Source organism: Aphelocoma coerulescens, chromosome 8, assembly GCF_041296385.1.
Source record: "Aphelocoma coerulescens isolate FSJ_1873_10779 chromosome 8, UR_Acoe_1.0, whole genome shotgun sequence".
Taxonomy (NCBI): domain Eukaryota; kingdom Metazoa; phylum Chordata; class Aves; order Passeriformes; family Corvidae; genus Aphelocoma; species Aphelocoma coerulescens.
The window spans coordinates 12,185,823-12,198,748 of NC_091022.1; the positions used below are offsets into that span (position 1 = coordinate 12,185,823).

Here is a 12,926-nt window from a genome sequence, read left to right on the forward strand (position 1 = left end):
AGCTGTAGCTTGAAAAGGTATGATGAAGTCTTATTGGCCACAAAAAATGGCAGAAACAGAGCAATGGAAATAACAGAAGTTCCAGCTGGGAAAGATTTGGAAATAGCTGTTGAATCTGAACAAATCTCACAAATTCGGAGAATCTCAAGAAAGAGTATCTTTTTATTTTGTGAAAAGAAGAAAAAAAAAAAATCCGAGTGTTTCATTTATACAGCTATTTTTAACTGTATCTTATTTAAGCATATTCATGGAAACTTCAAATATATTTAAATTTTAAAATAATTTTGTCTTAGATAAAAAAGATGGCCTTTGAAAATTGGAGGAAGGAGAAGTATCAAAGGGACAGTGTATTACTGGATTACACAAAGTGCCCCCAGGGAACTGAAGTAATAAATGGAGAGAAGTTGCTTCTATCAGCATATTTGGAACTATTTCAGAATCCACACCTGACTAGGGAGACTGTAATACCATGGTTGCATTGCTAACCACACAATGGAGATGGTGACATAAAGGCAACCAGGTAAATGAAATTACATTGGCTGTGCCGAGAGTTTATCCAATAATGCATAACTTCATATGCTCCAACACATGCAGCCATAAATCAGGAAGTGACAAAAGAAATGAAGCTTTTACATAGCATAAATGATTGCTGCTTGTAGCAAGGAGTCAGACAACCCACAAGAAGAGAAGCTGATTTAGTTCTGAAGCAGTGCATAGAACATAATTCAAGAAGTAGTTATCAGAGAACCACTTCTGGACTGAAACTCAGCATGCTTGTTGAGAAGGAAAAGGATAAAAAAAAAATCCACTGCAGTAATATTTAACTTTGAAAGAGCGAGGAAATGAAAATGAGGAAGTTAGATAAAAGAAAAGTGAAAAGAACTCTAAAAAAATATGCAGGAAAACAGCATGGAAGCAGGCTGGAGACAAGTGTATGAGAGGCTCAGAATAATCATACATAACTCATCTCTTTTTTTTTTAACTTGTAAAAGTTAACTCTCTTATAAGAAAAAAAAAAAAAATCCAAACCAACACAAAATTGAAAACAACAGAATGTAATGATTTTGGAAAGATACCCTTCAGAAGTGTAAGTCTTCTCAATGGAGAAGATATAGGGAAAAAAGCACAAAATCTGTCAATTTATATATAAACCACAGTATTTTGAGAATCAACTTTCTATGGACATAAAAGTTAGTTATTATCTTTTGTTAAAAGAATAACACTAGAAGCAGGAGGCCCAGAGAGAGAACTGGGAAGATAGGCAATTGAGGTATAATGGTAAAATAAGGTAATACTACGACTAATTAATAATTAATTTAATATTGAGTAGTAAATTAATTGTTTTCACTGATGTTCGCAACAAAGATTCTCACATGCTGAGGAATTTTCTCAAAATCTGTTAGCATCTGAAGTAAAGGGTATTGAACAAGAATTGCCATGAGGAGATGTTGCCCCAAGAAGTGTTTTAAAGGAACTCAAATACGATGTTTCTGAACTAACTATTACAGCATATAAACTGTCATTGAAGTCAGCCTTGAGGCCAGAAGAAATGTTTTAACTGTGGTACAGTCTTAAAAAAGGACTCAAGGACTGATCCATAGGGTAACAAAATACAAAACAGACACGTTTTAATGTTATTTTAAAAGAGCCATGTTGTTGTCATGTTTAGAACATTGTGTGTAGTTTTAGCCTTACCAAATAAAAAAGTGACATCATAGAACCAGAAGAGAATAAGAGAGCACAGATGACCAGAGATGAACAAGAGAGCACAGCTGACCAGAGATGTGGCATGGTTTACGATAAGATGAAATAGATCAGGATTTGTCATTTAAAAAAAGAGTGGAGGTGTGGGGAAGGTCAAGTCTATGTAATGATATGTGGTGTAACAGATGTAAACAGAAGTGCATTTTTCTTCCTTTCTTATCTAAGGAGGTACTGGCTTAGCCATAGAAAAACATTTAAGGCAAGCAAAATAAAATACCTTTCACTCATTCTCACTAAAATATGAAATGTATTGCCTTAAGGAATCACTGAGGTCAAGCTTATGTCAGCTGGGTGTCTCTCTCTGTTCGGCAGCAAGCAACCCCTGCAGTGCAGCTCAGAAAGCTAGTTTATTCATGGTAACTGAGAAGGTGAAGAAGAAATCCTTCATGCCTTTTCCTATTTGCCATCAATTCCTGCTGCCAATCACTGCTGAAGTCAGGATTTGAGAGGGTAAGTGGAGTATTCGTCAGCCCAAACAAGGTTATGTTTTCATTATGCTATCATCATCATCAACCCCAGAAATGACTACCTATTATCTGCAAAACATTTTGATTTTTGATGAAACTGTGTATTTGCTAAAACTCACTAATGTTTTAACATAAAGTTGTTTTAACAAGCTTCAGACGCTCTTTCAGTAGGTGCTAATTCCACTGTTCTGTCTGGTGTGTGCTCAACTGACTGGGAATGAGGTAAATGACACAGCAAGCTGCATTTAGCTAAAATCAACCTGGTAAATCTCACCATATTTCCCAAACATAGCTTTAAAGTATTAATTCTCTGAGCCACACTCACTTTTTATAACAGGAAAAGAAAAGTGAATACTCTTACAAAATGTTTTTCCTTGCCTTTTGGAAGTTCATTTTTTTCCCGCTCAGTAAGAATTTTATCATAACTTCATGGTTTGTTACTTGGTCTATTACTCTCACATTTTACTTGATAAGGTCCTGCTTCCTATGATCTTAATTTCTGAGTTTTGATTCTTCACAGCTGCTGCTTTGAAGTCTTAGATAACATTCTGAGCATTGCGCACTGCTCCTGGTTTTAAACTTTTCATTCAGCTGCATACATAGCTCTGTTTCTCTCAAATAGCTTTTCCAATAAACTGTTATATCTAATATTCTAAAATGAATGTTTTGCTTTTAATCAGGGCAAAACTGTGGACTCTTTTCTTAAAAGAAGCTAGTAACTTCTGTCAAAAGGTTTATCCTCATTTTCAATCCTTTCTTCAAAGGAATTTAAGTCCGTTACTCAGTTCAGGAGGATTCTGAATCCCTGTGTATTTCGTATATTGCATGAAAGGGAGGACTGATGTTCATACTTGTCTTCGTGCCCTCTCTTTCACCACCATGTTTTATTTTGACCCAATCCTGTCCAGGACCAGGAAATGCAGCTGTCAGTAACTTCTTCCTTTGGATAATATGGAAGTGTGCTGGAATAGTACATATGTGTGTTGTGGAGTGGCTGTTAGCTGGAATCAAGCAGATATAAAACCTCAGGTTTTGCCCTTGCTTTCTCCAACACTTGATCTACAAGAGTACATATGAATCTGGACTGCAGGTGAACATCAGGTAAATGTGTCCCAACCTTTAGGTCTTTAGTTATTAATATGAAAAATTTGGCTTTAATTTTCTTTTTTTCACTTTTTTTTAAATGGATAAAAAATGAGCAAGGACCTCATCTCACACATTGAGCTGAGAGTGTTGCCAATCTCAAGACAATAAGGATGTATGAATGGAGAGCTGAGGGCACCGTGGCTGGAGCAGTACTGCAGTTATTCACATTGCTTTCTCTCACTTGTGTGTGTTTTTTATGTGAAGAGTCCTAATCTTTTCACTCCTTAGCCCTTTCTGTGCAGTGTGCAGGGATGTGTCTATGGCTATAAACATGTGGTTCTCCTGGAAGTTATTTACAACCATGTGAGAGGCACAGATGATGTATACTTAAAATTAGCACTTACAAATTGACACCTTGTCCAATTATACACGCCAAGTGATAAAGAAATGACAAACCTTTGCAAGCATTAATCTTCCTTCAGAGTCATGATATGGGGCAGAATTGTAATAACGAAATATCCTTATTATACAAAACTACTTACAGATATTAGCAGTGCCCTTAGGTATAGGCAGATAAGAACCTGGGCTCCACGGTCGGCCCTGGTAATTCTTCTTGCATTTTCCACAGTCTGGGCCCGTTGTGTTATGCTCACATTCACAAAGTAGTCTTTTGTTTTCTTCTTTACAGCCAGTAGCGTGAAGGTTGCACTTACACCTAATTTTAAAAGGCAAAAATAAAACAAAGTGGGATATTATTTAGAGGTGAGGTGAGTTTAAGCTCAAGTTTTAGAAAAGCGTGTCCTATGGCAACCACTCGATTTACGTGTTGTGCCTGCAGTATTGTTCTACCATGAAAGCATGACATGACAACACATCACTGCAAAGAGCAAGCTGCAGGATCTTCAGCTCACACAGGTCTAGAAGCAGAAATGTCACCAAGACTCCAAGATGCTGAATCTTTTCTTGTGTTCACTAATGCAGCTCCACTGAGAGCAACTAAATGATTAATAATTTTTACTATAGACAGGTCTATAATCTTTCAAAAATTCAAGAGTTACTATTCTCAGGAATAAAACAAGTCCTCTGCTTATGTTCTTCCAGAATCTGATCCAAATTAAGGTCCAAATTGGGCCCTGGGAGCCTGAGGAAACAGACTTCATTTAAATATCCTCTGTAATGCCACACTTCAGTAGCAGGAAAGCTCACTGTAATGGTGTCTTGCCATTCTTGTTCAGCAAGTACTGTCTTGTTCAGAAAGGAAATTTCTTTTCCTGCTTTAATTCAATATAGCTGTAGTAGCTGAAGGTCAGACAAAATATTTTGGTAGGCACATTTAATTTTACTTGGGAAAGAAACCTAATTGAGCCTTGTGACAAAATCCTTAGATAAACCAGATTCTGCATCTGGTCTTAGAACAATTGTATTTTCCTTGAATTTCTGTCTTTTCCTGAAACTAGGACACTTACAGAATGGGAAGTGAGTTTCATGAGCAGTAAGGTATTTTCAGCTCTTTCCATCCCTTTCCAACAGATGTCAAAACCAGCTAAAGTCTATTCCTGTTTGGGGCTGGAGAGAAAACCAGTATTTAACGACCTTTCCTGTTTGTTTTCCTAATGACTGTACATCTAGTAATTTACAGGGTTCTCATGTGGGCATTTGTCACCTGTTCCATGCAGTGACCAATAATTAGAGCAAAACAACACACAGAATGGCCAAGTGCAAATTAACAGCTGTCAAGCTGACTTCCATTTGGAAGGAATATGACCTGAAGCAATTGGCCACATACATATATATCCCCAGGGTAAAAGAAGCTTGCAGTTGTCATAAGTAACTGTTGCAGAAAACCCACAAGAATATGTAATACAGTAGATGGTGGAGCATTCTCCTCAGTGCTAGAAATTGCTGTTATTTGAGCAATGCTCATTCTAAAAAGAAACAGGTTCAACACCTTTGAAACTGAAATTACCAAAATGTATTCCATATGCTGGACAAGAGAAAGAGAGTAATTTTTACACAATTTCCAAAATATCAATGCTTGAAAACTAAATCAATTGTGAATTTTCAGTGACTAGCCACTGCAGAATGGAAGATGCCTGTCTGAGCATCAGTGGATGGCATCCGCCTATTCACTAGACATTGAACATTTTGGTAAAGGGTTACACTATTAGAAAAAGCCATGGGTTGTTCTACTGTCTACAGGAATATGAAAATGGAAGACTCCAAACAGAAGACATATACAGTAAGAACAAGACCAAAAAATAGAGGAGAAAAGCAGGAGAGACTAAACAAATTAGAGAGAGGAAGAGACTGGATTTCTGTCAGGAGGAGATTTGTGTTTTATTGTAGGGACTCATCAATGTCAGAGGCAGCAAACTGATCTAGGCAAGAAGAAAAAAAAAGGTTGATTCTGAGGGAAAGCTGTAGTACTTAGTGCTCTAACAGAGTGCTGCAGACTTGTTGGGAAATGAGGTGGGGAAGATAAAGGTATGTCCATCTGCTAATTGTTGTAAATATGCACAGATCTTTTAACAAGCACCTGAAAATAAAGAACAGTTGTGTCACAAAACCTTGTGCAAAATCTCTTTGCACTTCTTAGATGCTGTGCTTGTCATATGTTCCTGAAGAGAGACTGACCCTTCCTTAGTTTTTCTTGCATGGGCAAAAGTCTTGGGTGGACTCTGGCCCTCTCCATCTTTTCTGCTTCTATGCCTCTTCATACCATATATATATATATGCAAAACATATGCATATATTTATATGTATGGATGCATACATGCACACAAAATGCAGTATAATCTCACGATTTCCTTTTACTGCCCACTTTCCCTAATCCCACAGTGTCCACCTCTCTACAGGCTGCCTCCTCTCTTTCCTTATTCCCCAGGCAAGAGAGCCTGGGCAGCACAGCTCTGCTGCCTGTTCTGGTGCCCAGTTTTTTAATTTCTTAGGGCAAGATTGGTGCAGAGGAAATGCTTCTCAGCCCAAGGTTCTGCACCACACCCACACTGGGCAGCTGTTCCAGGGTGCACATGGCAGCTCCAGCAATGGGCAGGGTCCTGCACAAGGCATCTTGTGTGAGTTCAGCCACCAAGCCCCACCAGACAGAGAGAATGGGACATCCTGGAGGGCTATGTTTGGACCAGATACTGGCAGCTTTGCATGAAAACAGCAATGTGCATTTTCTTCTAGAAGTAGCTGGCAACCTCCTGTCAAATTTTAAAACCCTATTAACTGAGATTTAAAACCAACAGTCCCCATACGGGCATTCAGACTAAACACATACAAAATAGACAAAGTAGGGACATTTTAGCCACTTAGCTTCCTAAATGGCAGAATTGCTAAATGGCTTTTCTTATCCTAAACCAGTAAAATAATCAAAAATTCATTCAATCAATGCCTTTATGGAAATGAACTTATTTATATGCTTTATATGTATTTTTGAAAGCTTTCCCAGCAGAATTACCCAGAATACTGCATCCTGTCTTAAAAGAAAATTCCAAGTAATAATAAAAAACTGAAAAAAAACCCCCAAACCAAACCCCAAAGCATTCCCCTCATGTCCCCCCTTTACTCCCCCCCCAAAAAAAAAAAAAAAAAAAAAAAAAAAAAAGAAGCAGTGGGAAGTGGGAAGAGACTCTGTAGCCTTCTAGGAGTATGATTTAAAGAGAATAAGAGAAACAATAAATTTGATCACTGGGAAAAAAATAAAGGACTGATCTAGAGTTTTTTTGGGCAGAGGACAGTCCAAACCTAATGTTAATAACAGCAAAAAAAGAGCCAACAATGGTTAATTTCCAAAGAATCCTCAGAATACTTCAAACTTAGCTGTGTACACTTTCTAAGGAGAAGAAAGTATGGAACAAATGTGGTCATTATATTTTACTACAAGACTAGCTAAAAATTAAGGTTAAAAATATATTTATATTAAAAATGTCAAATTTGACTTACTGAGAGTTAGTTATACTAGGCACAAACAAAAAATGTTTAAAAAACCCCCTAAACCCAAACCACAAAAGATCAGATAATGTGTGGTAAAACTTTGCCTTCTTAGTGTATAGAGAGCAGAAAAGTTGGGTTTGGCTCATGATTATCAGTGTTATACAAGTATGAAATAATCTCTAGATAATAAAATCTGAAGAGATTGAACTGAAAGTCTTGTTGATGTCAGAAACTGTATATAAGGAGTAAAAGAGTGGAAGCATAAGTAAAATAAGACATTCAGAAGACTGAACCAGAGGCTCTGATCCTGCTCTTGCACCATTTTTTTTGTTGAAGCCACTTGACAGATCTTGAAGAGATTGATCATGATTTCCACTGCAAATCAAGGATGTAGCTCAATAGTGAATGTGTGTAAAATGCAGGCAGTGCTAAAACTGCAAGAGAATAAAAAGCATCTGTAGAAAGCAAACTGGAGGGCACCGTCTCTAGGGAAAACCAAGCCAATATCAAAATCTGTGGTGTATGTGGAGAGAGAAACAGGGAAATAATATTTCATATGCTTTTATCTTTTTAGGAAGGCTGCACCAGGAATTGGGCAATCTGTCCCAGGGACCTCATCAGAGTGTATATATGCACAGTCTCAGAGACTTCTGCAAAGAGAAATGCCTGTTGTGCTTGAGGGACAGACATCTCTGGATGACTGAAAGAGGTAAATGAGTGTAGCGGGGCTGAGAGATGACTAGAGTACAATAAAAAGCTGCTTCTATTTGCAGGATAGGCAGTAAGGGAAATAGAAATAGTTAAGGTTTCAGAAAGAAGGCTATTTCGGTAAAAGTAGCACCCAGACGGACCATGAGAGAAGCACTCTTGCAACGAGATACATTGGATTGTCAGCGGTGTGAAAACAAAGCAGCAGAGTCTGGGCCTTAGGAACTTCAGCTGTCAATCAGCTGAGCACCACTGATGTGGGAGCTGACTTGGGCTCCCAGCAGATCATTGTCAAGATGTGCATATCAGCTTCCCACGGAGGATATCCAAATGGATCTCTTTCTTATGAAAGATTACCTTTCTTTTCTACTCTAGAGGTAAGGAAATATTTTGTTACTGTATATGAATATCCATGGTGATAAATTATTACTGAAAATCCTAGGTCCCATTTGTAATTTCATTAAACATTTGCTTTGAAGGCTGTTCCTAGCTGTTACTGCTTTCAATCTGAGATATTAACAAAAGGTCTAATTACATTTACGTACAAAACACATTCAACACAACATTTCCCATAGCCTGTGTTGACGCTTCCGTTAGCAGAATGTGGTTGCTTTGGCTGCTTGTGTAAGAATGGAGAAGGTCTGAAAACCTAAAAAACTGGTTCCACCTCCTGTGTACTGAGTTCCATATTATCCATAGTTATTCCATGCCTGTCTAGTTTCTTGAAATCCAAAGAAGAAAGTTCAAGTCCTGTACAGGGTATTATGTACACACACCCAGAAATGCAATTACTGGGTAGCAGTGGGTGGGTAGCAGCTGCTGGCACACCAAGTGGGTTTGCCTGCGCAGAGAAGGGATGACAGAGGGAGCTGTAATCAGTACAGAAGGTTTGAGAGCACAGGTTAAGGTCTGGCGAACAGAAGAGGATCTGTGCTGCAGCCTCTGCACTGCACTGGCAAACAGCTTAAGGGCAAAATTTCATGTAAGGACACATCAAATGTTAAGGGCAAAGTGCAGTTCTGAGATACAGTACATGCTCACTGTAAATGGCACTGCTGATGTCTAATGCTTGTACGACTTTACAGAGAATGACTGAAGTCCATGATTATAAATATCAACAACTCCATGGACAATTAGGTCACGTACGGAGAGATGTAGGCCTTGAAATGGCTTTCTACCTGAAGGGAAAAGCTGTCTGCCATTTATATCTGGTGACAGTTTTTGCAGACTTTTTTTGTTATTGCTCCTGGTGGGGCAGCTCTGTCAGTTCTGAGCTTGTGGAAGTGAATGCCATGGCCCCACACTGCTTGTCTGCATTTGGAAACTTCCACCCTGATGTTTCTGCAGCACAGTGAATATCCATCTTTGCAGTTCAGCCTGTGCGGACTCTCCCTGCTAAGCAGCCTGGTTATACCACATGCAAGAACACATTTCCCTCAACGTGCAAATTCAATTTTGAATCACTGGAGATTGATATTGCTGTCTAATGCTATAAACCCTAATTGTGTGGGAGAAAAAATTTGTTTTTCTGACCACTCATCTCTGACAGACTCATTATTTTGTCATAAAGCAATTGAAATGATATTTTTGGCAGTTACATAAGGCCCAGGAGCGCTCTGGCACACTGAAGGAGCAGTGCTGTTGTAGTGGGAAGCCCTGGGTGCACTGTGCTCCTCACAGACTCTATTTACATAGAGACAAGTGACATTAAAATGCTGTAAATATCACTAAGGTAATTGCTAATAGCATGCTGATGCTCTCGCAGGGGAGTGACAACCAACAGACTGGGGGCACGTGAGGAGATCCTTGATGTTCACGAGATCATTCATGAGAAAGAAAGACAAGAGAAGCTCTTTGATACATTTTTAACGACTAGCCATATGTTCCTCACTTAGATACATCTTTGAATCATTCTAGGTCATCACCAAAGTTTAGAAAATTAACTTGAAACCAACTTGGAAGCCTTCTGCACAGACTCTTCGCTTTTGCATGCCACGAGTCGGCTCCCTGCTCCCAGGTAAGCAAAGCCTGAACTTGCAGAGGAGTTGGCGTGTTTGCTCTTCACATTACTGCCCACACAACGTAAAATACCATCCCCACACAGTTTTAATTAGGCATTTTAAAACACTGTTGGCAATGCTGGGAGCCTTAGTCAGCTCCCCAGTGCTAGCAACTACTTCCAGCACCTTGTTACAGTTGTCCTACAGGACTTGGCTGCGTTTATGATGACATCAAACGTGTTAAGGCTGTCATCTACATTATACCTCGCAAGCTTACTAATGACCTTGAGGCAGCTTCACCAGGGAGATTTAGTTTTCTAATGTAATGTAGACAAAGATGAAAATCCCACATTACAAATACATTTGAAGTGATACCTCAGCCAGGAAGGAGGATGAGATATAAGTTGAGAAAGCAACAGTCAAATTATAAACACCTTTAAAATATACCATGAAATCTTTTGAAACTGAATCATTATCTTTCAGGTTTTAAAAAAAATTTTTTTTACTCTTTATGAGACAAATTTATCATAAGTTGAGAAATTATATATACAGGTAAGTTACAAAACTCTTGCACCATTGAGTGTATGAGGTAAACATCATTACTTAGGTAAGTCTGGTTATTCTTTAATTTTCTCTGACAAGTGAACATGTTTTCATTGAGGCTCATGGTCTCAGAAACACCATCTCTGCTGAATATTATTATTCATTATATTGTAAGATTTTTCCATGTCATGTCAAAACCCCAAAGTGTGCTGGTCCTTATCCTAATCTCCTAAACTTAATAGATTTTGCAGGGATAAAAACAAGTATAAAGGATACTGTTGTGAAGAAATAAAATGACTGCTGGCCAATTTATTTCTGTGGGAATGCAGCAGACACACTCACATAAAAGTGGCAACGAGATAATTACTGCAATCTTGGCTACTAGTGTTCATTGTAAGGACTACCTGTCTGAAGAAGTTCTGAGCTAAAAGGGTCAAAAACACCTAAGGACAGTTGACAATCAGAAAATGGCATGGATTGCTGGGTGCAAGTAGGTCTGCTGAACATTTGTGCCAGCTCACATGAAGCAAAAAAGTAACTTCTATTTTCTATTCATATTTTATTCATATTTCTATTCATATTCATATTTTTTTGAGTCATATTCATTCAACAGGTCCACACTGCTGTATGGAATCGAAATCCAAAGAGGGCACTGCATCTTTTTCTGGACATTAGGAATAAGACCCCTGTGGTCTGGTGGTAAAATGTAGCCACTGTAGTGTGAGTAATGAAATAAGAGTCCTTTTTTTCATGTGTTTATTTCTGGAAATGCATTTGGTCACCAGTTTTTCCCCCATCCTTTTCCCTGAATTTATCTAATACATCATAATCTCTCACTGAAAAAAAAGATTCCTTTGTGGAATAGGGCTACATCAATAATAAGGGATAAACAAATTCAATAATAACAAATATAACTTTGTATAGGTAAATATATTATTCTTTCATTTGCAAAGCAAGGACTAACGTTGGATCAGGTTTTTAAGCTTCTTAAATCTGTAAGTAGCTTTGTGGTTAGAAAAGAAGTTTAACCTGTGCTCAGTAATCCTGCTGCACCTTAGTACCTTAGAATCCAGAGATTTACAGAAGCCTCTTCAACTTTATTCTTTACTGTTTCGTTTTCACTGCAAAATTTGGGAGGAAATTGAATTAGATTCCCACAGGCAGTATGGAAAATTGGGGAAAATAGCTTCTTATTCTTCCTCAGCTGAATATAATGTATCTAGTGGGGAACAGCAAAGCCGAGGCACAGAGAGCAGGTTTGCTTTGCTTTCTCAGTGGCCTACTTCCAAGCACTTTGGAGAGCTTGAAATTAAAAAAGAAAACAAAGTCCTAAAGGGCAGCATAATTCCCTTTCCCACAGTCCCAAGGCTCACAGAAAGCTTGCAGGGCATGGAATTGCCCACTGTTTGCATTAAGCCAACCCAACAATAAGAGTACGCAAGTGCTGAATTTAAATATTAATGTGTTTATAAGATTTGCTGTGTTCACATTTATATATACTGTCAAGTAAATGCTGGCCATACAAACAACTACAGGATCCCTACTGATCAATTTATATCTCAACCTGTATTTGATTAAGATTGATTATTATCTGATAGATGCATACTGTCTTGCTTTAGAAGCAAAATATCGAGGCAGGTCCTTCTGGTTTTGCTTCTCCTTTTCCCTTGCCCCTTGCAGACACAGGGCCACAAGTTACCATACCTTGCCAAATAAACTGTAAATGTTTCTGAAATGCAGTAGTTTACCAGATGACAGCCTTCCAGACAAACAGAGGCAACTGAAAATGTTGCAGCCTAGACCAACAGCACTCATCACAAACACAGAAAGGAAGAGGCAGTAACCTGAGCAAACACCTCAGTAGTTAAGCATTTATAACTGTTCTGATTTTGTGGCTGGATAAAAAGTCACTGACCAACACATATGAATATATTCAGGCTTTCTTCAGTCTCTTAGATCCAAAGTGTAAAAATAATCCACTGATGCTTATGTCTAGTAGAACAGAATGGCTAATTCTGAGTTATTTCAGTTTACCACATAAAAAAATACCTATCCTTAATATTAAATACTTTAATAAACTTAGCCAAATGGAATGGACACATGCTTTTTCTAACTTTGATTCCATATTCTCTAAGTGTTAAAGTGGAAATAAATGTCTGAAAATATAACTGCTGCTAGCTGCTGTAGAGAACTAACTTGCATTCCCTTCCTAAACATTCATTTTTGCTTTTTTGTTTCAGAGGTATTAGTGTTTATGGAAATGTGTCAATAAAGAAAGTGATTATAAAATCTGCTAGAGTTTGCCAGCAGCGTGTTCTGCAAATACTTTCACTCGTGAACACACTCTGTCAGATTCTTAGCCGATGTAAATCCATCTGGATGCCGTAGATTCAGTGAATTTATGTTTGTTCACACTGCC

At 38.2% G+C, this 12,926-nt stretch overlaps 1 protein-coding gene across 2 annotated transcripts in view; it reads right to left on the bottom strand.

Annotated features, from left to right (window-relative positions):
* NTNG1 (netrin G1) overlaps nucleotides 1-12,926 on the bottom strand; it is a 147,200-nt gene that overhangs the window by 54,528 nt on the left and 79,746 nt on the right. For both annotated transcript variants that reach the window (XM_069022549.1, XM_069022548.1), the window contains exon 3: nucleotides 3,860-4,032. In XM_069022549.1, coding sequence (XP_068878650.1) covers nucleotides 3,860-4,032 — 173 coding nt within the window. The remainder of the gene's footprint in view (nucleotides 1-3,859; nucleotides 4,033-12,926) is intronic.